Source organism: Emys orbicularis, chromosome 7 (genome assembly GCF_028017835.1).
Source record: "Emys orbicularis isolate rEmyOrb1 chromosome 7, rEmyOrb1.hap1, whole genome shotgun sequence".
Lineage (NCBI taxonomy): Eukaryota > Metazoa > Chordata > Testudines > Emydidae > Emys > Emys orbicularis.
In genome coordinates, this window is record NC_088689.1 from 106,395,440 (window position 1) to 106,418,311 (window position 22,872).

The 22,872-nt window shown below is 38.4% G+C and overlaps 1 protein-coding gene across 1 annotated transcript; it reads right to left on the reverse strand.

The window, feature by feature from the left end:
* Positions 1 to 15,975: 15,975 nt before the first annotated feature.
* Positions 15,976 to 18,312, reverse strand: HESX1 (HESX homeobox 1). Its single transcript, XM_065408623.1, has 4 exons — positions 18,120 to 18,312; positions 17,691 to 17,890; positions 17,263 to 17,364; positions 15,976 to 16,074 (listed from the first exon to the last, which is right to left on the reverse strand). The coding sequence occupies exons 1-4, from the start codon at positions 18,310 to 18,312 to the stop codon at positions 15,976 to 15,978; spliced, it is 594 nt and encodes a 197-aa protein (XP_065264695.1).
* Positions 18,313 to 22,872: the final 4,560 nt, after the last annotated feature.

Here is a 22,872-nt window from a genome sequence, read left to right on the forward strand (position 1 = left end):
TTTATTTATCTTTTACAAAGAGCTGAAGCAGTTAGCAATTAGGTTGTCAGGTGACCTTGTACTGTAACTGTAAATGAGATACTGTTCAAACTTTGAAGTAAGTCAAATGCATTTTGCCATGGGTCCCTTACTCAAACATTTGGCCAATGACAAAATGCAAATATTATAATAGGGAAACAAACTTTGAAAAAAAAGATACTGTAATGTGAGCATGGCTTTACATTTTGAAATATTTTATACTCAGTGGACATTTTGATATATATGACAGAATCTGCCGATAAATGTGCAACATTTAAATATCACAAAGTAATGTATATGCTATTAATATGATAAAACTATTAATGATAAAAGAAGTGGCTGGCGCCAATGAGTCCTGTATGACAAACATTGGAACTGTCAACATTACATTTGTTATCAAAGGAGAATTGTATTAGTTGATGTATTAGCAGAATTAATTCATTTGATTTTAAAATGGTCAGTTCTAAAAATCATACACTCAATTTTCTCAAATTGAATATTGCATGTACAAATATTCCATTAGAATAAACTGCTTGAAAAAACTGGCCAAAATGTGAAACGGAGGCTCCCCCACCTTTCCAAAATAATTACCAATGAAGGGAGGCCACGGGTGGGGGTGAGGGGATTGGAGAGCAAGCACTCACCTTGCAGCGGCGGCTTCTGTCCCACAGACCTGGCCCTCTCCCCATTCTGGGCATTGTGATCTGGTACACAGAGTCGCAACACCACTCAGTTTTGGCCCAGCAGCCCCTCCATCATGACAGAATGGCAGCTGAGCCAAACTTGAGTAGTGCTGTAAACCCATGCACCAGGTCATAACACCCCTTGGTTTGGGGGCCCTCTCAAATGGGAGGCGTGGGGCAAACTGGTCTTTTTGTCCCCACCTTTGGGCAGCTCTGAACACACTCAAGTGAATAGTGCTACTCAACTGAGTAGTTCCCTTGACATCAAAATCAAGATTTTTAAAAATGGCTGCCTAAAGTTAGGTTCCTAAATTCATATTTAAGCCCCTAAATAAGTTGCCAGATTTTCAAAAGTGCTGAGTACCTAACAGTTTCTTCACTTCAATGAGAGTTCTTGAATGCTCAATAGTTTCAGAAGTCAGGCCCAAATACTGAGATGCCCAAATATGGAGGTAGGAGCCTAACTTTAGAACCTTACAAGTTAAAAAAATCTTGGCCCAAGTTAGGACTCCTCAGACTGTGTTTGTAGGATTAGTCCCATTGTAGTTTAAAGTAAGTCATAAAGGTCCTGTTCTTGCACATACTCTGTGTGCAGAATTACCATTGACTTGATGGGGATTCTGCAAATGAACAGCTTACAGGACTGGGCCCAATTTTTAAAACAGGAATTTAAGTATCCTTCTCTCTTTCATATCTCTATTATAATTTCCCCCCAAATCTGTCTGATTAGAAATATGAAATCCCTTGTGCACGGCTCATCTGTTTCTCTGATGAATTTGATATGGATCATGTCCCTGGAAAGCCAGTGTTCACAAGCTCTTGTGTTTTTATTTAGTTATTTATTTATTTAGTCAACTGGCATTCTGGTGGCCTTGAATAAAAACTATTAGAAACAGCGATCTGGTTACTTCAATTCTCATCCCAACAACCAGCCTGAGCTGTTCAAAGGCGGAGCTGACTCAGATGTCACAATCCCACCTAGTTATTCCCCAATGGGAGAGAAAGAAAGAACAGGAGTGATTTACCTCTGTCACAACCCCACCCAAGCACCTTCCTACTGGACAAAGAGGAGGAACAGAAGAAGGGGAAAGAAAGAATGATAATTGATTTACATCCAAAATCCCAATCCCACTGGGGAAGATGTCAGACAGTCCCACCATCCAATAATCAAAGGGTGGAGAAGGCAGCAGCGGAAAGATTAGGTAGGGAGAAAAAGGGTTCAGAAAGGAGAGTAGAAGAGTTACTTCCTACATAACCAGTCCCCAACCAACAAGGAGCTTACATAGGGAAGTGAAAAGAACAGAAGTACCACTGAGACATTGGAGGGAAAGAGAAAATTGAATAATAAAAATCAAATGCTATTTTAAAAGGGACAATTATCAACATTTCATACTCATGCTATTTTTAAAGGGACAAAAATCAACATTTCGCTTTCTAAAACTGAATATTACTGTCCAAATATTCTGTTCTAGTAAACAGCTCTTATTGTTTATGATGTATGATTGTGATATTGTTCATGACCAGCCTGAGTGGTGTAAATATTATGAAAACCAGTGAAGTCTATAGCTGTGATGGTTTTTATGATATTTGCGCTTCAGGTTGCTCATGAACATGGTGCTGTTGTTTACTAATCATGAGGTAAATTTCAAACCACGGTAACTTTATACTTCTTTGGAAGACTTCATTGAGCTCTACCCTCATCAACTTTTACTGGGTCTGTAATTGATGGCCACCATTAACACCATCCAATATAACAATATTTCCATGATGGGATGATGGCCAGAGTGGTGAAAAATGTAATGTCACCACTTGCACTAAACAAGGTTGTGTGCTGGCTTCTACACTCTTTTCCATCCTTTTTTCAGCTATGCTATTGGATACATTTCATGACATTGACAGGGGAGTTCTGCACTACTGGGAAGTTGTTCAATCTGCAACACTTCCATGCTCATATGAAAGCAGAGAATTACTTATTAAGGAACTTTTATTTGCTGATGACTGAGCACTGGTTGCTTACTTGATTGATGACATTCAGTTCATAACTGATCACTTCATTTGTGCTGTCCATTGTTTTGGTTTCACAATCTGCCTAAAAAAACCCAAAGTACTTGTGCTTGTGCTGGGGGATGCCCATATCTACCCAATTATTAAGGTAAACAACACTCCTCTCAAGTCTGTAAAGCTGTTTTGCTACCTAGGGAGTATACAGTGGCAGAATGCCACAATTGATGATGATATTACCCATCACATAGCCAAGTCCAGCTCTACATTTGGAATGCTTTCATATCACATATGGAACACTAGGGGAGTCAAAATAAGCACAAAGCTAAATGTCTATCAGGCAGTTGTGCTTACTACACTTCTATATGGTTATGGGAGATGAACAACATATCACTGCTACATTAGGAAATATGATCAGTTCTATATGTGCTGTTTTCATTTTGTTTGCAGGGTCAAATGGTGGGCCAAGATTCCCAATACTGAAATCCTTATTTACTGTTGGATGTCTGACATTCAAAACATGCTCATAAATGCTGAGCTGTGTTAACCTGGGCATCTCACTCATATGGCCAACTCGAGAATACCCAAGGACATATGTTATGGTCCGCTAAAGCAAGGTACCCATTCTCATGGTGGCCTGTACAAATGATATAAAGACACATGGAAGTCAAACCTGAAAGCATGTCACGTTGATCTCAGCCACTGGGAAGCAACAGCCCATGACAGAGCAAGGTTGTGGCAGATTTGTCATGTTGCCATTAACTGCATTGAAGCAAGGTTTATTAACACCTTACAAGAAAAATATGAATAGTACAAAGCAAGGATACAATAGCCTGCAAAGGTCATGTACAATCTTGTGTGTCCCACATGTAACCATGTTTGCAGTTCTTGCGTTGATCTGACCTTGTATATACATGTTCACCTGAATCCTTGTAAATTGACATTACATGAGACTCCATCGTCATTTATTCCTTATGATCATCCTAAAGTCTCTCAGGGGCTAATGCCATCATCAGATGCTGACAGCTGCATCATGATGTAGCAATACAACATTGGGGTGTCACAACTCAGTAACATCTAATTCTGGTGCAATGACTAGAACAAAGTTTACAAGGTGGCAACTGTACCTTTTTGTGCTGTCTCTTTCCTCCATTCCTCTACTCCTCTTCCTCTGTGATGTCTAGTAGCTCTTCTTTCCCTGTTCATACTCTGCTTCTCTCTTCTCTTTCTCACTCTGTTGCTTTCTACCCCTCTTCCGTTTCTTCTCTTTTCTCCAAGTCTTTTTCTTTTGATGCATCATCTTGCAGCAGTGAAGTGTCCCCTCTGGGCTCAGCATTACCAGCAGGGAATGAAGGATCACTGTGTACCAGTCCCAAGCAGTTTCAGCACTATGGTGAGGGCACAGCAGCAGGCACAGAAGAACAACATCATTAATATTTTTAATGCAAAATATTTCTCATAATATTTTTTATTAAACAACTGAATCTACTGAAGTTTATTCAGAACCACACTTTTAAGTATCGGTAACTAGTTTGCAGTAAATATAGTACCTAATTATCCAACTCATTAGCATTCCCTTGTGGTTTTTTTAATAGTTTAGATAGTTTTCTTGTACTGTGATTAAAAGGGGCTACTATCTGCTGACTTCCTGTCCTTGTTATACAAAGCCATTGTTAAAGACAGCCTCTCTCTGTCTGGCCCAAAGCTTCATTTAGATTCACTATTTTTTGTTTGTTTGTTTATTTTGTTTTGCTTTTAGTAAAGAGCTGAGAGTATAAATCTATCTGCCAACCACAAGAGGGAGCAAGTTACACATGGTAAAATAGCATCTTTTTTACTGAGATTGAAAAACATTGATTTAGCTGTGAGACATATGTGAACTTAAAAGCTTGATTTAGTTTGAAAAGTAAATTGTTTAACATTTGGAAAATGTATTACAGCACAAATATATTCTCCTTAATTAGAGAGTTCTCTATTTCCTGTCCTCTTATTTTCCTTGATTTTATTTTGCTTGGTATCTTTCATACACACTGCATCTCAAAACATTTTACAGTGTTACTGTAAATAATACAATGAAAGAGCTAAATATTAGTAGATGGAGAAAGAAATTAATAGGTAAAGTTCAGAAGTTAAGATATATTTTCATCTGAAATATGAAACCGAGACATAAGTCCATGGTGCAGAGAGAGACAGTAAATCTTTTACAGACACTGGGAGCTGCAGATGAAAAGGCTATTGCATCCAAATGATGCAATTATGTGGAAAGAAAAGAAGGAAATAAATTATAGAGGAACAGAGAGCATATAGAAATAAAGTCCAAGACACAGATTGCGGCAAGGCTACTGATGGGTGGCTTTATAAGCAAGAATAGCATTACTGAAATGAATGGAGGCGCCCTTGCCTTGTTTGAACATGAGAGTGAGGTGGCTGTATTCTTTATGTTTGGGAGAAGTCAGACAGTAGCATTCTCCACATCCTGCCATCCAAAGAGTTTTGGCTTGGGAAAGCTATATGCATGAAAGCAGACAAGAGATAAAAGTACAGATGAGGATATCAGAAAAGATGGAGCTCAGGCAGTGACATCCCATAACAATGTTAAGTGGATTTACACATATGGTCGATTTTCCTCTGAAATCTCCTTCCCAGGAAAGGGAAGATTTCAGAGGGAAGATGCCAAGGTTACAGACACAGGAGGCAGAGATGAAGTCTGAGTTGAGAAGTGATAGAGCTCTATGTTCAGAGTTGTATATTTCTTTGGCCCAAGAGTAGAACTTATGTTCTTAAATATTTAACAGAAAAAAAGCTCTTTTTATCTCGGTGTTTATATGGGAGCATTAGAATATTATCTGAGTGGCTGGGATGAAGCAACAGGTTTATCTGACTATTCCTCTTCACAAGAAAGAATTACATTACTATAAAGTCATTTTACTGATGTACAGAAAAGAATCCAATGAATCCAGCATCAAAGACCAAATCTCTCAGTAAATATTAAATGGTTTTAGAACTGAGAACTGTAGGGAGGTTTCTGATTGGTAACGAGTGTTTTCATGCCATTCAGCATAATGACCAGAAAAATCAGAAAGTTTGAGATTCTTGGTTGGGGGTGTTGGAAAGGGAGCTGTGTATATAATAGCATTGCTAACCCCAGCCATTCAAAAATCATGGGTGATGCCTCAAAAAATCATCAGATTGTAAAAAAGCCACCTTTGAATTGTCTCCTAATTTGGTTTCTGATGTTTAAGCTTTTGGGTTCACATTTTCAAGCTTTTCTCTGCAGCCATGAGGGCCAGAAACTTACTTTTAAAAGAAAGACAAAATTCTCACATAATCATGACTCCAGGGGTTGGGGACTTTAAGGAAAAAAACCCAAATACTATGAAATTCACAATAAAATCACGAGAGTTAGCAACAGTATGTGTATAAATTCCATTTTGCAGCAGAAACTGCAAACTCCACACTTGGTATTTGCTAAGTGATTATTAATGACAATGATGTTAAATATTCTCATTTATAGAGCAACTTTCATTGAAAGTTGGCAAAGAGCTTTTAGAGCTATCAGCTGCACAAGGTGAAGGAGAGAAGTGGCACCATATATGTAGTGGGTCCTCAGGCCAGTCTGCTGTCAGAAAGAAGATTGGATCTGAGAAGATATACTCTATAAGGCATTTGCTTGTAGCTTTAAAAAGAAGCAACACTTACTTCCCCTTCCCACCCCATGGTGCCCTGTGGACTGCAGCATACACGTAGACCACCCATTCAAGTCCTGACCATCTCTCAAAGCAGAAGATTATGCCTCTTGAGGCTGTGGATTATGAATGGGGACATGGACTCCCTTCCAATCATTCAAGAGAAGGTACAAGGTTATTGCTTAGAGATGGCTAAAGTAACTGGGCCTTGAGCTTTGTGATTTATAACACTGAACAAACATACTCTAGTTACACAGTATAGCACTGTTTATTGTTTTTTATTTGCTATTTTATATTAAAGCATATTCAGTGCCCAACTTGTTCCATTATTCCAAGGGCAGGAGCATTCCAAGATCATCTGACTAAATGCAAAATAGACAAGCTTGTGTAAAATTCATAGGAAGTTACACCAGCTATGTATGTATCAGACAAGACAGACCACAGTCCTAAATCTCATGCTGATGTTCCTAGTATCTCACTGCCAAAAAACAAGTGTCCTGCATCCACACAGATTAGAAAAAAATCAATTTACTGCTTCTAGTAATCTTGCCAAGCACAATGATTTCTTTTCTATTTATTCATTCATAGATCAATCTACCACAGGTGAAAAGGAAAGCTAACATTGTGCCATATATGCCAAGCAGTTACTCAATGCTTTCCTGTTTAGTGTAAGAAAATTACTTCAGTTATATACAATGTCAACTTTATCATCTGCTGTGCACCACCCTATTGTGGGGCACCCAAAAAGACAGAATCCACTCCCTAACTCAAAAGAGCATGGGTATGCCCCACCATGGTGCTGTTCCATGTGCTCTGCCTCGCCCTTTCCCACCCCTTAGCATGCCTCTTCTTCATCCCACCCTGTCCCCCCCTCCTACAATGAGTGAAGAGTGGCTCTAAACCACCTGCAGACTTTTCTCTCTCACAGAGAATCCTCAGCTGTTCCTTAAGGGAAGTTTTCCAGGTGCTCTGTGCTGCCTCTGCATGGCAAAGCACCAGAGCTGTTGACAAGGATCTGGGCATAATTCAGTAATATAGAACCCAATTTTGCAAGGTACTGAGTGGCCCCAACACCCATTGAAATCAGGATAAGTCTTCTACTGTTTTCTTTATGATTACTCCATCATGGTTCAGTGGATATATGTAAACTTGGATATACCCAATAAGCACTATTGGCATTCATAGTTTTGTTTTTATTCAAGACAATTTGAGTAACTATGTTGATGAACACTTAGAAGAGTCAAGCTCTAAACAGAAACCTGTTTTTAATCTTAACAGTAGCAGAGGAGGGCATCCTGCTATAATGCAAGATATTCCATTATATAAACTGCAGGTCATCAAATATTGGTTTGTGTCAGTTGCTGTCATTTCATCACTTTCCATACTGATTTTTTCAACAAAAACAAAACTAAAAAGCCTTAGAGCCCTCATCCAATTACATAATAATTAGTCCTATAAAATGAAAAATGAAAATAAGATCATCCAAACAATAGTTACGAAAACCAAGTTAATCCATTGAATCAAAACATGACCTGCCACACAATTGGTTTCTAAACAATCCTGATTGGTGATCATTAACTATCTATGAGATAATCTCAAAGGTCTGAAATTAGTGACCTAGAATTGTCTCATTCCACACTGGGCAAAATAAGGATTTTGCAAATGATGTTACCTGGTTTTTGTGCATTTGTTTTAGGAGTCATATTTCCTTGTATTAGTAGACCTGCAGATCAACAAATCTTCTTATGCACAATAGAACAAATTCCTGTTCTAATTTTTATTGCTTCAGCGAATTTTCAATACCAAACTTTGGACAACTAGTAAAGTGTGGTATTGAACTGCTAATGGCATGGTATTGGAAGCTTAGTGGCTAATTGTGGCTCTTAAAGGGACACTGTCAATTTGAAAATTATATGTACTTACACATGTTACAAATAGCAGCTAATGTTATTAAAACTGAAGGAATATATTATATATAATTTACATCTTTCCTTTAAAGGAAAGGGAAAATAGACTTGTAAGTTTCACTAAGATTTATGCTCAGTATGTGGACATTTTTACATTAAGGTTCTCATGACTAGAACATACTACAATGTCTGTATTGCAAATATTACATTATTTTTTGTCTTAAACTGCTTCCATTGCAATTTAAAAAAATCATGGAAATATTTCTATCAATCGTTTCATAACTATGTGAACCATTTGTTCTTAATTGCCCCCTACCTCACCCATCTCTCAGCTCCATACAAACAGTTACGTATATTCAAGAGAATTTTGTATTGTATTATTGCTCCATAATGTGATCTCAATGTTGCCATTACATTATTTTATAATGGCATGTATGTTAAGTTTAATGTACATATGGAAAATACCTGTTAGAGACAGGTATTAACATTTTTATTAGTTACATCAAAATCCTGTGCACATGGATAACTTTTATAAAGTAATAATGATCAACTACGTGTTTTAGTCACATAGCTTTATCTCCAGTCCAGATCATTTTTTACAGGAGGTTTCTCTGGTGATATGGGACACTGATTGACTACATACTAATACTGATAGGGGATTAACTTTGCTTAAAATCCTATATAGAAAAACTATATGCACATATATCTCCTTACTAGGAGCTTCCTTGGTTTATAGGTGAGGGAGTTGGTGGCAGAGAATTCTCCACGAGGGCCCCTCTTCTAGGGCTTTTAATTTTACTTGAGAATTCCTTTGAAACCTTCAGGCCAAAGTACAAAGGCCATCTTTTTCTATTGTCATCTGGGGATAAATTAAATTTAAATAAATGGAGATATCCTATCTCCTAGAACTGGAAGGGACCTTGAAAGGTCATTGAGTCCAGCCCCCTGCCTTCACTAGCAGGACCAAGTACTGATTTTGCCCCAGATCCCTAAGTGGCCCCCTCAAGGATTGAACTCACAACCCTGGGTTTAGCAGGCCAATGCTCAAACCACTGAGCTATCTTTCCCCCTAATGACTGAGGTTTGTGGGTGGAGGAGGTTCTTAGAATATTGAAGGATTAAGTTAATGGAGATATAACAATTTACAACAACTGAGGAAGTGGGCCAGTAATTTTAATTTTCTGGCAGGGAACCTAGACCCTAACTCAGGAAAGCATCCCTAATCAGGAAAGCACTTAAGGACAAACTTAACTTTAAGACCATTGAAGCCAACACTACGGCAACTTAAGTCCTATGGAGTGGGCTGCAATAGCAGCATCGCTCTGTGGTCTAGGCTTATTATACACATTTTATAGATGGGGAAACAGACACTGAATTTGTGATTTCACAGAGCAACTCCGTGGCAGAACCGGGATTAAAATTGAGAAGTTCCTGGCTTCTTGGAAGTATACCTGAATGTAACACCTTGCTTTCCTCACAATACCCCCAGTGGGTGGTATATGAACAAAAGCTTTATATGAATAATACTCAAAAGATGTAGAATTGGTACTGGATTAAATTACAGTATTAGTGGTAGATAAAAACAACTTTCTTAATTATAACTGAAGCAATACACCTGAGGCATGTTCTGATAGAACATTTACATTATTTGGATTGTCTGTGCCTAAACAATTGAATATAGCATGCTAAATTGTTTATATGTTGCTGTTGTAATGCAAGATACTAAGCAATCAGCAGCAATTAAGTCTGAGATACTGTATATGTCCTATGAAGAGCAGACTAACATTTTAAGTTGAGAATGGAGTATTTGTCTTAACGTGATAAATATGATGTCCCTGATGTAAAGCAATGTGTATCATGAAACAAATGTGAAGTTAGTGGCCCTTCTGTGCTGTTAACATCTCATGAAGCCAACAGCATTGTGACGGAGAAAAAGCTGATAACAATTGTGCTAAAGAGACTTTGTGCAACAACACTGGTATGATATGAATGGGAAGCATCCCATTGTTAACATTCACTAATTGAAAGCTGACCACCAGAGCTGGTGCTATTATTATGTTACTAGTCCTGTGTTGTAAATTGCTTTGTCAGTCTTCTCTTGTGAGGAAAAAATTCCATTATGAGAGACAGTAACCTTATTTAGGTGTTTTGTCAGATAATAGAGTGAGGCTTGTAGGCATTAACCTGACTGGCTTAGTGTGATTTATTGCTGCTGTAAACTTTGTTTCCAGCATTAAGTTAGACAATAGCTTCAAATTACCTGGAACAGGGTTAAGCTGTGGAATAGATCCTGTATGTTGGGAGGGAGAGAAATTACCCCTGCATCTCTAGTACCATCTTCACTATCCAAATGAGGGAGGTATGCAAATTCTCACATTCTCTGAATCTACCCCCATTGTAGATATTTTTCTGCTAGTGTGTGAATTCACCATGCTTTTGGGATTTGTTGGTTTTCTTAATTAACCCTTTTATTTGAAAGTTTTGTTTAATACCTTTTGTTTGCTGCCTTATTGTATATCAATGTATTATAGGTCTAAAATTTTGGAGTATTAAGAATTTTATGTTAATGAATATTTAGATCTTAATTTAATGAAATCAATACAGTATATATCTCTTTAGATTACTTTTCCTTTACTGAATTCTGATTAGTTGGGTTTGATGAAAGTCTCTCAATGATATTTAACACAATTACAACTATCAAATTCAGTTCTCCTTAAAATAAAGTATGAATTACTAACTTCGATAACCTCTCTCCATACTGAAGTAAAATCTTTCCAGATTAAAACAGTCTTTTTTAACTGTGAGGTCAAATAACTTTCCATTTTGTATGGAACCCATAAAGGTTACAGATAATTCATCAATGAAGCTACATATTGGAGTATATTAAAGAAAACTATCTACAGTGAGCTAAGGAGGCTTCTTATCTTACTTTGTGGCAATTATCGGGGTTTTTTTGTTTAATCTCTTGCACCTCCAAACAAATCTCAACTGAATTCTCTTGGTCAATATTTGGAGACGTAGTTCATTCACAATGTATCTACCACATACTCCTTGCAAATGCCAGGCACTATAAAACAATAAAAAAAAAGCAGGCAAATAAATATTGACCTTCCATTCTGCAGACCAACCAATAGCATGGGTAAAACTTCAAGCAATAAAGACAATTGTTTTCTCTTTGTCCATGAAAGTTTGGTAAATTTCTGAATCAGATGGGTTTCCAAATAGATTCCAAAACATCTAGCAAAAGACTCAACTTCAGTGAATTCTCCATTAATGTAATGTAAAACACAGCCAACTGCTATTCCATCTTTCCTGTTCACTATATTTGTGAAGTCAGCACTTCCTAGCATTGAAAGAAAGTCCTTCCTCTAGAAATGTTAGTGCAGCTTACCAAGAATCAATCACCCTCCAGGAATAGAAAGAAACAAGGCTTCAAAATTCAACCCTTATCTCTTTCAAGAATAAACTAAATTGAAAATAATGTACCTGGGAAGGTTAAATTTTGTCTATTCATAGTTATTATTTAATTAGCAAAGGAAATAAGATACAGAGAACATTTAATTACCAACAGAACTATATTGCAACTGGAGAAGATGGTGGAGTTTCTCCATTTTTCTCCAGTTCTCTCACTTTTTTTGCTATTTACAGCTGACCTGAATTACTGACAACATGCTGTATTCAGAGGTTTTAAGAAACTAATTCCATATGAAGTAAGCATCATAGATAGTAAAGAGGACAAAGATTTTCAGACAGATGCTCATCTGGTGTAAACTGGTGTGACAAATACATCAATGTTCACCATCTAGGGCTATAACCCTCTGAGTATCTATCTCCCTGCACAATGGAGTAACTAAGGGATTAATCCTACAAACACAAGTTGGACATGTGAGTAACTTTACTTAAGTTAGTTGTCTCATGGAGTGGGACACAAGAGGCTGGCTCTCAAGTGTTTTTCTTCTATGTCCTCTAAGACTTTAATAAAAGCAAACAATGAGGAACTAACATTCTTTGGGATTTATTGTGTTCATACTGATCGAATAATGAAAACAAGAAAGGTAATTATTTAAATTCAAGTACTGCAGCTAGTGTTTTTGCTTTCTAAAAAAAAGAACAACCCAATAAAACAAAAACAAAACCCAGCTAAATAATTAATTTAAGGAGACTGTCACTTTCCCCTCCTTGCATTATCCTAAAAAGGCTTGTTTGTGCCCAATACAATCCTGTTGCAGTTAGTTTCCTCATAAAATAAACATGTCTTAGTTTTATTTCTTCCCATTGTATTATGGCTGCAATGAACAAAAACTGTCCAGAGTCACTAAAGTGTACAGCCTAATTTTTCAGAGGTGCAGCGTACACTCAGCTCCCACTGAATTCAAGAAGAGCTTCAGTGCTGAATATCATCTGAAATTCAACGGACATACTACTTTAAAAATAAGAGGCAAATCCTTACTTAAGTAAATTGTCTCAGACGTCAGTGAAATTGAGAGAGAGAGAGAGAGAGAGAGAGAGAGAGAGTAAATGTTTGCAGGATTGGTCCCTGAATCAGCAAAATGCAATAAAACCATGAATTTACCTAGTGGGGAAAAAAAGTAGTTTAAATGTATGCAAATAGTTTTTGCCAATTGCAGCTTTTGTCCAATAAGAAGTCTTAGCACCTAGTTCGGTTATTTTTCCTATTATAAGCAACATTCAATGTTAAGAACAGAAAAGAATATTGATTAAAGAGTGACAGTTTCAAGGCTTTGTAGATAAAAACGAAGTTGGAGGACTACTGCCATCACACAAATTGGATAGGATAATCAATGTCATCCATTAAGCTCATCAAAGTCAGATATGTTAAGGAATACATCTTAAGGCATAACAGCTATGACACTCACTTTTCAAAGATTCTACATGTGTTTGCAGTGTTTTCAGTATAATTCAGCACACAACAAACCCTTCAAAATTAGAATGAATGTTCTTGAATAACTACCTGGAGAAATCTTCTGGCTACATATAGTATATGGCATATGACTCTGTGGGTGCTCTGGGTCTGGAGCACCCACAGGGGAAAATTGGTGGGTGCTCAGCACCCACTGGCAGCTCACTGCCGCCCAGCTCACCTTCGCTCCTCCTCCCCTGAGCACACCGCGTGCCCCCTTTCCCCCCCCTAGCTCCCAGTGCTTGCGCCGCGAAACAGCTGTTTCGCGCGGCTGAGAGAGATGGGGGAACGTGGCGCGCTCGGGGAAGAGGCGGGGCCGGGGCAGGGATTTGGGGAAGGGGTTCAATAGGGGCAGGAAGGGGGCGGGTTGGGGTGGGGACTTTGGGGAAAGGGTTGGAATGGGGATGGGTAGGGGCGCGAGCACCCACCGGCACCAGGGAAAGTTGGCACCTATGGTATATGGTAGCTCTCTGCTTTAAGGGCTACAGATATGTGCAGTTCAAAAAAATGGTTACAAAAAAAGGAAAAGGCCAGTTAAAGGAATTGGTACTTTTATTGGACTAATGGATGAATCACCAAACTCAGAAAATCAGTTTTCTTGTAGAGAGACAAGATGGGTGAGGTAATATCCTTTATTGAACCAACTTGTTGGTGAGAGAGACAAGCTTTCAAGCTTTAACAGAGTGGTTCATGACCATGAGTGAAAAACTCAGGGCAGACTGTCAAGAAGCAAGGCAGAGACCCCAAATTGGTTATGTGTTATAGATTTCACCAACCCAGTAACAAGGTGAATTTCTAAAGCACTATAATAATTTTACCATGGAATCACAGACAGTCGTCTCTGGCATTTCTGTCTATCTTGCCACCAGGGCCGGCTCCAGGCACCAGCCGAGCAAGCTGGTGCTTGGGGAAGCAGCTTGTAGGAGGCGGCATTCCGCCCAATCCTAGGGCGGCACGGCCACTTTTTGTTGTGGTTGTTGTTCCGCTCTGGCCGCCCTGTAGGGGGCAGCGGTGTGGAGGACGGGAGCACCCTGCAGCAAGCCCGGCAGGGCAGCCCGCGTCCTTCCCTCTCAGCCGACCCGGAGCGGTGCGGAGCCCTCCCGGCAGGGGGCACGGCGGGAGGGCCTGCGTGGCAGCGCCCCGCTGAAGCCCTGGCCGCCCCCCTTCTTTCTCTCCCCCCGCTTCCTCCCCCTCCCCCCGCTAGCCGGGGCACATCTGCAGGGCAGGGAGTCCCCCTGCATCCGCGCTCCGGCCGCGCCGCAGGTTTTCTTTTTTTTTTGCTTTGCTGTTCTGGCCGCCGTGTTTTTTTTTTTTTTTTTGCTTGGGGCGGCCAGAAAGCCAGAGCCGGCCCTGCTTCCCACTCAGGCAAGAAAGCTTGTAAACTCAAAAGCTTATCTCTCTGACCAACAGAAGTTGGTCCAATGAAAAATATGACCTCACCCACCTTGTGTCTCTAATATCCTGGAACCAACACACCTATGATACTGCATACAACAATGGAAGACATTGAATTCTGCCATCTGAAATGGAGTTGAAAGCAATGAGACTTCACCATATACTAACAGTTAAGTATGTTAATACTTTGCTCAACAGGGATGAATGTAGATTTCCTGAATCAGGGCCATGTAATATAAATTAAAGGTTTTACTTTGTAGATGGGACTATGTACATTGACTTTGGGTTAATTCAATATCAAATGTCAGGATGCTTGGTTTTCATATATCAGCTGATAAAAATCTTTACCACTATAAACTTCATCCAGTATTATTGGATACGAGAATGAATAAACAAGGAAACAATATATCTAATCTCAAATGGGTTTGATCCTGTGAATTTTCTCATGAGTTACTGGGGGCACTCAGTACTTCACAGGACTGGATCATTAATACTGATAAAACCATTTGGATGGGACATAGTTAAGCTGGTAATATTAACTAGGCAAATATTAGCTAAATTTACATTAATTAAAACATGAGAAAATATAAGGTCCATAAGAATGACATTTTAAACTGGTTTTCAGTTTAATTGGTTTAGCTAAAATACAAATTATACAAATGCCACACATTGTTACTGTTCTCTAGGTTTTTCCATTTATAAATAGCTAGCACGTCTCATAAAAACAAGTATATTGTATCATTTTTTAAAATTTCAACTCTATACTGCAAACATTGAAAAGCTATTTCATTCCAGTAAAATACCTAAGCTAAATTTGCTGTAACAGCAGTAGCATTTTTGCATAATTGTGTACTTTAAATGATTTCTTACTTCTACCTTTAAAATATTTGAAGCTTTGTTAAACAAACAAAACAAAAAGAAAAAAATTGGTCACTTTTTTCATGTATTCCTGATGAATTTTCTGAAATCAGTAACCACACAGGACCAAATCCTCAGCTGGTATAAACTGGTGTAGCTCCATTGTCTTCAAGTAAATTATTCAGATTTACATCAGCTCAGGATCTAGTGTATCATAGTTTGTTATCTGCAAAAATATCTTACATGTTTTGGAAAATATTTATTAAAATATATGGAAAACTTTTCATTTTATTTTTTTTACAAAAAGTGCAATTATAATATGAGGCATGTCATAATGAAGTATTTACAGTTTATTCTAATGAAAATCATGATAATCTTTCAAAACTAGATGCAAATATCAAAGTACAAATATTACATTATCATTGCTTAATAATGCAAATTATGAAGTTCCAATAATTCTTCATGTTCTATTGTGGTAGAAGAATGGTGAACTAGCTGGCTTCTTCCTATTCCAGCAGGTTGGAGGTTAAAGTGTTTTTCACCATTATAAACTGAGATTCTCTGTGGGATCTTTTCAGCTTTGCACGGCGATTCTGGAACCAGATCTACAATTGAAATAAAATGCACATTTCTTAGAAATGGGTAATTTTTCCTTTTAAAAGCAACATTGTATGCAGGGCAGGTTTGAAGTTAATAAAGAATATCAGTACAACCATGCAGTAAAATAATTTGTGAAATTTTGATAATTTGGAATCTGAAGCAGCTTGGAAGTTTCAAAGCTACAGATGAAGGTATAGGGTGAGCTGTAATAATTTTAATAAATAATAATGTAAGGCAGAGAAAATTATAGACAAAGGACTCATTGCATTTCCTAGCTGAATTGGAAGATAAGGACCTACTTTGTTTCCCACTGAAGTTAATGGCAAAACTTTCATCGACTTCAATGGAACAGGTCTGGACCCTCAGGGCTTGATCCAGGAAGATTCTGAGCATCCTGAACTCCCAGAGGAGTCAGTGGAAGTTCAGGATGCTCAATAACTCCCAGAAGTGCTTAAACCCTTGCAGTATAAGTTAGTAGGGCCTGATCCAACTTTTATGACAAACCCTCCAACTGACTTCAATGGAAGTTGATCAAACCCTTAGTGAACATTAAGGGCCTGATCCAAAGTCCAAAGAAGTCAGTGGGAGGTTTTCTATTGACTTTGATGGACTTTGGATCAGACCTTAAAATCCCTATGTACACCGAGCTTTGAACCAAATGAGACAGAGTCTCAAATGTGACTTTAAAACAGTTTTGTCCTGTCTAAATTGGCTAGCCAAACCCTGCTTGAAATGTATTTATCCATTTGCTTAACTGTATTTATTTAGTTTTCAAACCTGGTTCCAAACCCATTGTAGAAAAGGTTTTCAAACCTGGGATCGGAGAATGAAATCCTGGCCCCACTGAAGTCAGTGACAAAATTCCTGTTTACTTCAATGGGACCTGGATTTCAATCTGAGTGTTCAGTAGGGGGAAAGCTTTGTGATGGTCAAGGAGGATGACACTGAAGTATTACAGCGATGAATGTCATATCGGTGCCAGAGAGAAGGGGAGACTGAGAGGGAGGAGAAATTTCACTGGTTTCCCCACTACAAATTACTGCCAATATAGTACCTATCTAATAATACACTAATGACTAAGGATCATTAAGAATAAATGCAACTTTCACATGGTTATCCCATCCACCTACTTACATCATTGCTGAGGAGACATCATGTGATCGCAGAATATATATATTTTTAAATTAAGTTACCTGGATCCTGTCTTCATCTAAATCTAGTTTGTGAGCTAGTTCTTCTCTAACATCAATGCCAGGATAGGAGTTCACTCTAAAAACATTTTCCAGCATTTCAATCTGAGGAGAATAAGCAAACAATCCATTAAACAATTTAAAATTTTACATTGTAGGAAACAGAGAAAGTCAGTCAGTTCAAGTAAAAGCCTTTCCCAACAATTTTTTGGGCCAGACTCCAATCTCATTTATACCAGCGTAAATCAAATGAAATTAGTGAAATTACCCTAGATTAACACCAGTCCTTAACTGCATATGTACATCTCTGCCTCTTTATCCAATAGATATACAATATTTTATCAACTAATCATTACATGCTTCCTATTGTTGAATGCATTTTACTCAACAAATGAATATTTATAAATAAAGTAATGTAACTGAATCCCCACCTGGTTTCTAGTGAAAGCAGTTCTTGGTCTCCTACCCCTGTACCAGCTCAGTTCCCTTTTGTAAGATAGCCTTTCAGTGGCTGAAAAATATTTTTCACATTTCAAAACTCTTTCCTCCAGCATCGGGTAACTGTTAACATGAAATAATGGCCCTTCACGGGAAATGACAGGGGTCTGCAGACACTGACTAGTGTCTTCTCCTAAAAACATAAAAATATAGAATTTAAATTCCTAAATCTGTATTTGCCAATTTTTGAATGAGACTGTTATATTAAAATGCAAGCCTGTAACAAAATAAGTGATAATCTAATGTTTTAAGTATACATCTAATCATACTGAGGTGCTTATTGAAACATATCCTTGATAATACATAAAACTTAACATAGGGTAAAAAGTTAAGACAATAGACAACTGATGCTGATGACATACCTAAATTGTTGCATGTATCCATCCACGGTCTGTGAGGTATTGCAGCTGGAATGCCATCTTTTTTCTGTTCTAATCCCAAAATGCTTTCAATGGAAAATGAGCAATGTGTGGTTTTAGTTTCCACAAAACTGGATACTTTCTGAAGATTTTGAGACACTGCTGTATCAGAAGCACATAATGATGTACTTGCCATTCTTTCACCTTCAGTCTATGCACAACATGAATTGTACTTGCATTTTCTTGCAGGTCCTCCTTATAGCTGTGTTGGCAAGGGGGTTGGATTTGCAACGTCATTAATTAAAATCTTTTATTAGAAAGTTTTAGCATGTCAATGAAGACTCTCCCACCAAGAGGCACGAGGAGTTAATTGTTTATTTGTTTGCAAGTAATTAGCAACTAATGGCGACACTAGGGGGGCCACCAAGAGGGACAAAAAGTGTTATCTCTCCTAACCAGAACATCGACTTAACTTTCTCAAAAGAAGCTATGCACAAATATAGTACTTCCCTTTTATTTGAAATCATTAATGTATAAAATCAGTTTTTAAAAAAACTTTATAGTCTAATGGACTCCACTTACCTAAACATAGCAGCATGATAGGAAACCAGTCAAGTAATAAGTAATCTCATTTAAGTGAATTTTCTTCCAAGGAAATTTTAAAAATAATCTCTTAATGCTATTAGGGTAATCCTGATGAAAATGCCTCTGTTTTTTCATATGCATATGTAATGGTGAACGTGGTCAATAAAACAACAATAGTGTTTGGCACAAGGCACACTGCAGTGGGTTGGCAATGTTGTCAAAGCTCAGTGTAATTGCCTTCCAAGTGCCTGGATTAGTTAACAGGAACAGTTGCACCAAGTATTTAAATAAATAATTAATGCATTCACTTGCTTCATTTTCCTATTAAAATAATTTTGGTGCAGTTTTCTCAAAAGATAGCAATGTGAAAATCTCAAAACATTCTTTAAAACATTTGTATTAAACATTTTAAAAGTAATGGAATCACTGTATTTTAATTTCTTGATTAAAGTCAGAACACTTTTTTCTACCAGCCTTTCATTGTAATCTCTTGTTTATTTGTTTTAAACCAATGGGTGTTTACGTCAGTCATCAGTGTTAATATTTAAAATAACCAAAAATAGAGAATTGGAGATGAGTTCAAGCATTTTTACAAAATTCACAGTTGTTTGAATCCAGAGTTGTGGTTTGGCCCATTATAAGAAAAGTGACATATATAAAATTCATATCTGGATTCAGGTTCAAGTCTCAAACACCATCAAAGCTCAGGGGTATTTGGATCCAGGTTTTGGTTCTGGACCATCTCTCTACATATTTCCCTGTTTTTTCTTATTCTAAAACTTTATTTGAAAAAAGCTGCAAAAATTAAATAGAATTTTAAATGTAAGTGTAGGAGGATTCAGAGTTTGCAACCTTTAAATCAAGTTCTGACCTCTGATACACACAGGTAGATCACCAACTGGAGCAGTGTGCATTCAAGGGAAGAATCAGGACCTCTTGTTGGCATTTATCCCTGCTCTGTCACCTTCCTGTATAAACATATAGTTGGATATAAATCTATTTCCACAATTTTGATCAAATAAATACCTACCATATGGAAACATGCAACTGTTATTCTGATACAGTTAAGGAGACCATGAAATTCTGGGAAATTAAAGATCTATATGATATACCCATCATTTCAAGCAGATCTGAAAAGATCATTCATGAACTATATATATTCATCCTGTTGCTCTTGGCAATGTCATTACTGTAAGACAGCAGCTACTGAAGCATGGTGCCCCCTAACACCATGATAAGGTATTGTTTCAGTACTAACTTAAGGTATTGAGTTCCAATTTACTGAATCACGTTGACCATATTATCTATTAAATGAAGGTCTTACCTATCCAAGGACTGACCCAGCCAGACCCTGCTAACCTTGAGAGATGAGATAGGAGCTGATGAGACAGCACAAGGAAGCATACACAAAGTATCTTTATCGATTCACAAAAGCATGTGCTGAAGGTTTCATAAAAATTAAAATAAAGATGCAAGACAGTGTACCTATTACACTAGATTATGAAGAACATAAATCTTTGAAGAATAAATTTAATCAGGATGGAATTTAATTTATACCATGATATATGCCCTTGTGACCACACAGCTCAATTTTGAGCACTTATGTTGGATTTAAGTTAGGCATAGGCCTTGTATTGGCCCTCTACACGGGGTGAATTTTATCCTTGCTGAATAAAATGGCTTGAGTATCCAGAGAGCTGTGAAACAGTAATGCTACATAGAGAACATTTTTCATAATTTTGTAAGTATAGTTCAATTATACTGACAGGATTAGCATAATCAAAGAGTTTACCCAGTATTACCAAGCCGAGAGTTCAAAAATCATTTCAGCCTCAAAAGACCATGAGACTGACTTAAAAATTATGCAGTTTTTAAAATAAGTAAATTTTGGGTTCTTTTCATTTGCCTTCTGGTTTGTGACCTCTAGAGTTCGTGTTTTCAAGCTTTTCTCCATAATCATAAGGGCTAGAAGCTTGCTTTTTACAAAAATGAAAGCTGAGATTTTCATGTAATCTCATGACTGGGAACTGGACCATTAGGAAAATCACCAAATATGAGATTTGTGATAAAAATCTCAGGAGTTCACAACACTGCCTACTACTGCAGAAGGCACTGGTATTCTTTTTAAAATATAACATAAAAAATATAATGGGAGGCTCAGTATATCAATCTGACCAAAAATCATATACTGCTGCACGAGTGGAGAATTATGGGTCAGATTTTTTCCTAGTGTAGAAAGCCATTAATGACTATAATACAAATAACGGCTGGCCTTCAAACATAGCCTATTACTTATTCCTATGGCAAGTTAAAAAAAATATGGACAAGGAACTATAAGGAAAGTAAATATCTCATTTACAATGCTGGCTTGATGGGATCATCTTAGAAACATGAATTGTAAGAAGTCCAAAATATGGTAACTGGCTTTATAAAAATAAATTATGTAATGAAATCTTATTTCTCTTTAAAGGGCTACTAAAGAACTTTCTAGAAAGATAAGTGTCAGTAGTGATAAGAGGAGCATTTAATTATATGCTCCTTACCTCCCCAAAAGCAACTGCTAAAAGGTCTACATAGTTTACTCCTGAGGGAATTCTGCACCAAAAAATTAAAAATTCTGTGCATATTATTTTAAAATTCTGCATATTTTATTTGTCAAAGTAACACAAAATAATCACACCATTTTCAATTATTTGCTGACAAGTATTTTGAAATAAATTGCCAAAATAATTGAAAATGGTGTGATTATATGGTTATTGTGTTACTGTATTATTTTGACAAATATAATATGCAGAACTTTGCAGAATTTTAATTTTTGTAATTGTTTGGCGCAGAATTCCCTCAAGAGTACCAAGGTTCTGTGTGACACAAGCTGGGTGCGGGCAGCTCAGTGGGGGGTTCTGGGTGCAGGTGGACTGGGACTCTGCAAGAGAGTCCATGTGAAGGTAGTTAGGGCTCAGGCTGGGGGGGAGGGAGCCTGGGGGAGAGGGGCTTGATGGGGTAGGGAGTCAGGGTGTGGCTGGTTGGGGCTCAGTGGGGTGGGGTGTCCAGGTGGGGGGGGTCTCCCAATGCAGGGGGTTCAGGTCAGCAGAGTGTGGGTTCGGGGGTCTCCTGATGCGGAGGTGGGCTTGGGGGGAGGGGTCATTGTACTGGGAGCTGCTACCCATCAGTCCAACCCTGTAAATCTGAACCCCCCCACACCCGAACCCACCCCACTGAGCTTCACCCCACCCCACCCTCCGCACTCAACCCCCTCCCATCCTGCAGTGCAGAGCTTCCTACAACCAGGGGAAGTTTCTGGGGGTTGAATGCCCTCAACTCGCAGTTGGATGTACTCAGCAACTTGCAGGACTGGGTCCATAATGCCCTTGTCAGGTAAGAAAGCAGATGTGGTAGCTCCCAGGAGTATTTTCACGAAGGAGGCCAGCATTCAGCCATTGAGTCTTAGGGCATGTCTACACTACAAAATTAGGTTGATTTTATAGAAGTCGATCTTTAGTAAGCGATTTTATACAGTCGATCGTGCATGTCCCCACTAAGCACATTAGGTCGGCGGAGTGCGTCCTCAATACCGTGGCTAGCATCGACTCACGGAGTGGTTCACTATGGGTAGCTATCCCACAGTCCCCACTGCCCACTGGAATTCTGGGTTAAGCTCCCAATGCCTGATGGGGCAAACACATTGTCGCGGGTGGTTTTGGGTACATGTCGTCAGTCTCCCCTCCCTCCCTCTTTGAAAGCAACAGCAAACAATCATTTTGTGCCTTTTTTCCTGGGTTATCCGTGCAGACGCCATGGAGCCTGCTCAGCTGCGCACTGCTTTCGTGAGCATTGTAAACACCTCGCACATTATCCTGCAGTATGTGCAGAGCCTGGCTAGGAGCCGCCAGCACGAGGAAGATTGTGAGGAGGACATGGTCACACACGTTTCTGAAAGCACAGGATGTGGCAATTGGGATATCATGGCGGCATTGCGGCATGTTGATACAGTGGAACGCCAATTCTGGGCCCGGCAAATAAGCACAGTCTGGTGGGACTGCATGGTGTTGCAGGGATGGGATGATTCCCAGTGGCTATGAAACTTTTGCATGTGTAAGGCCACTTTCATGGAACTTTGTGAGTTGCTTTCCCCCGCCCTAAAGCGCAGGAATACCAAGATGAGACCTGCCCT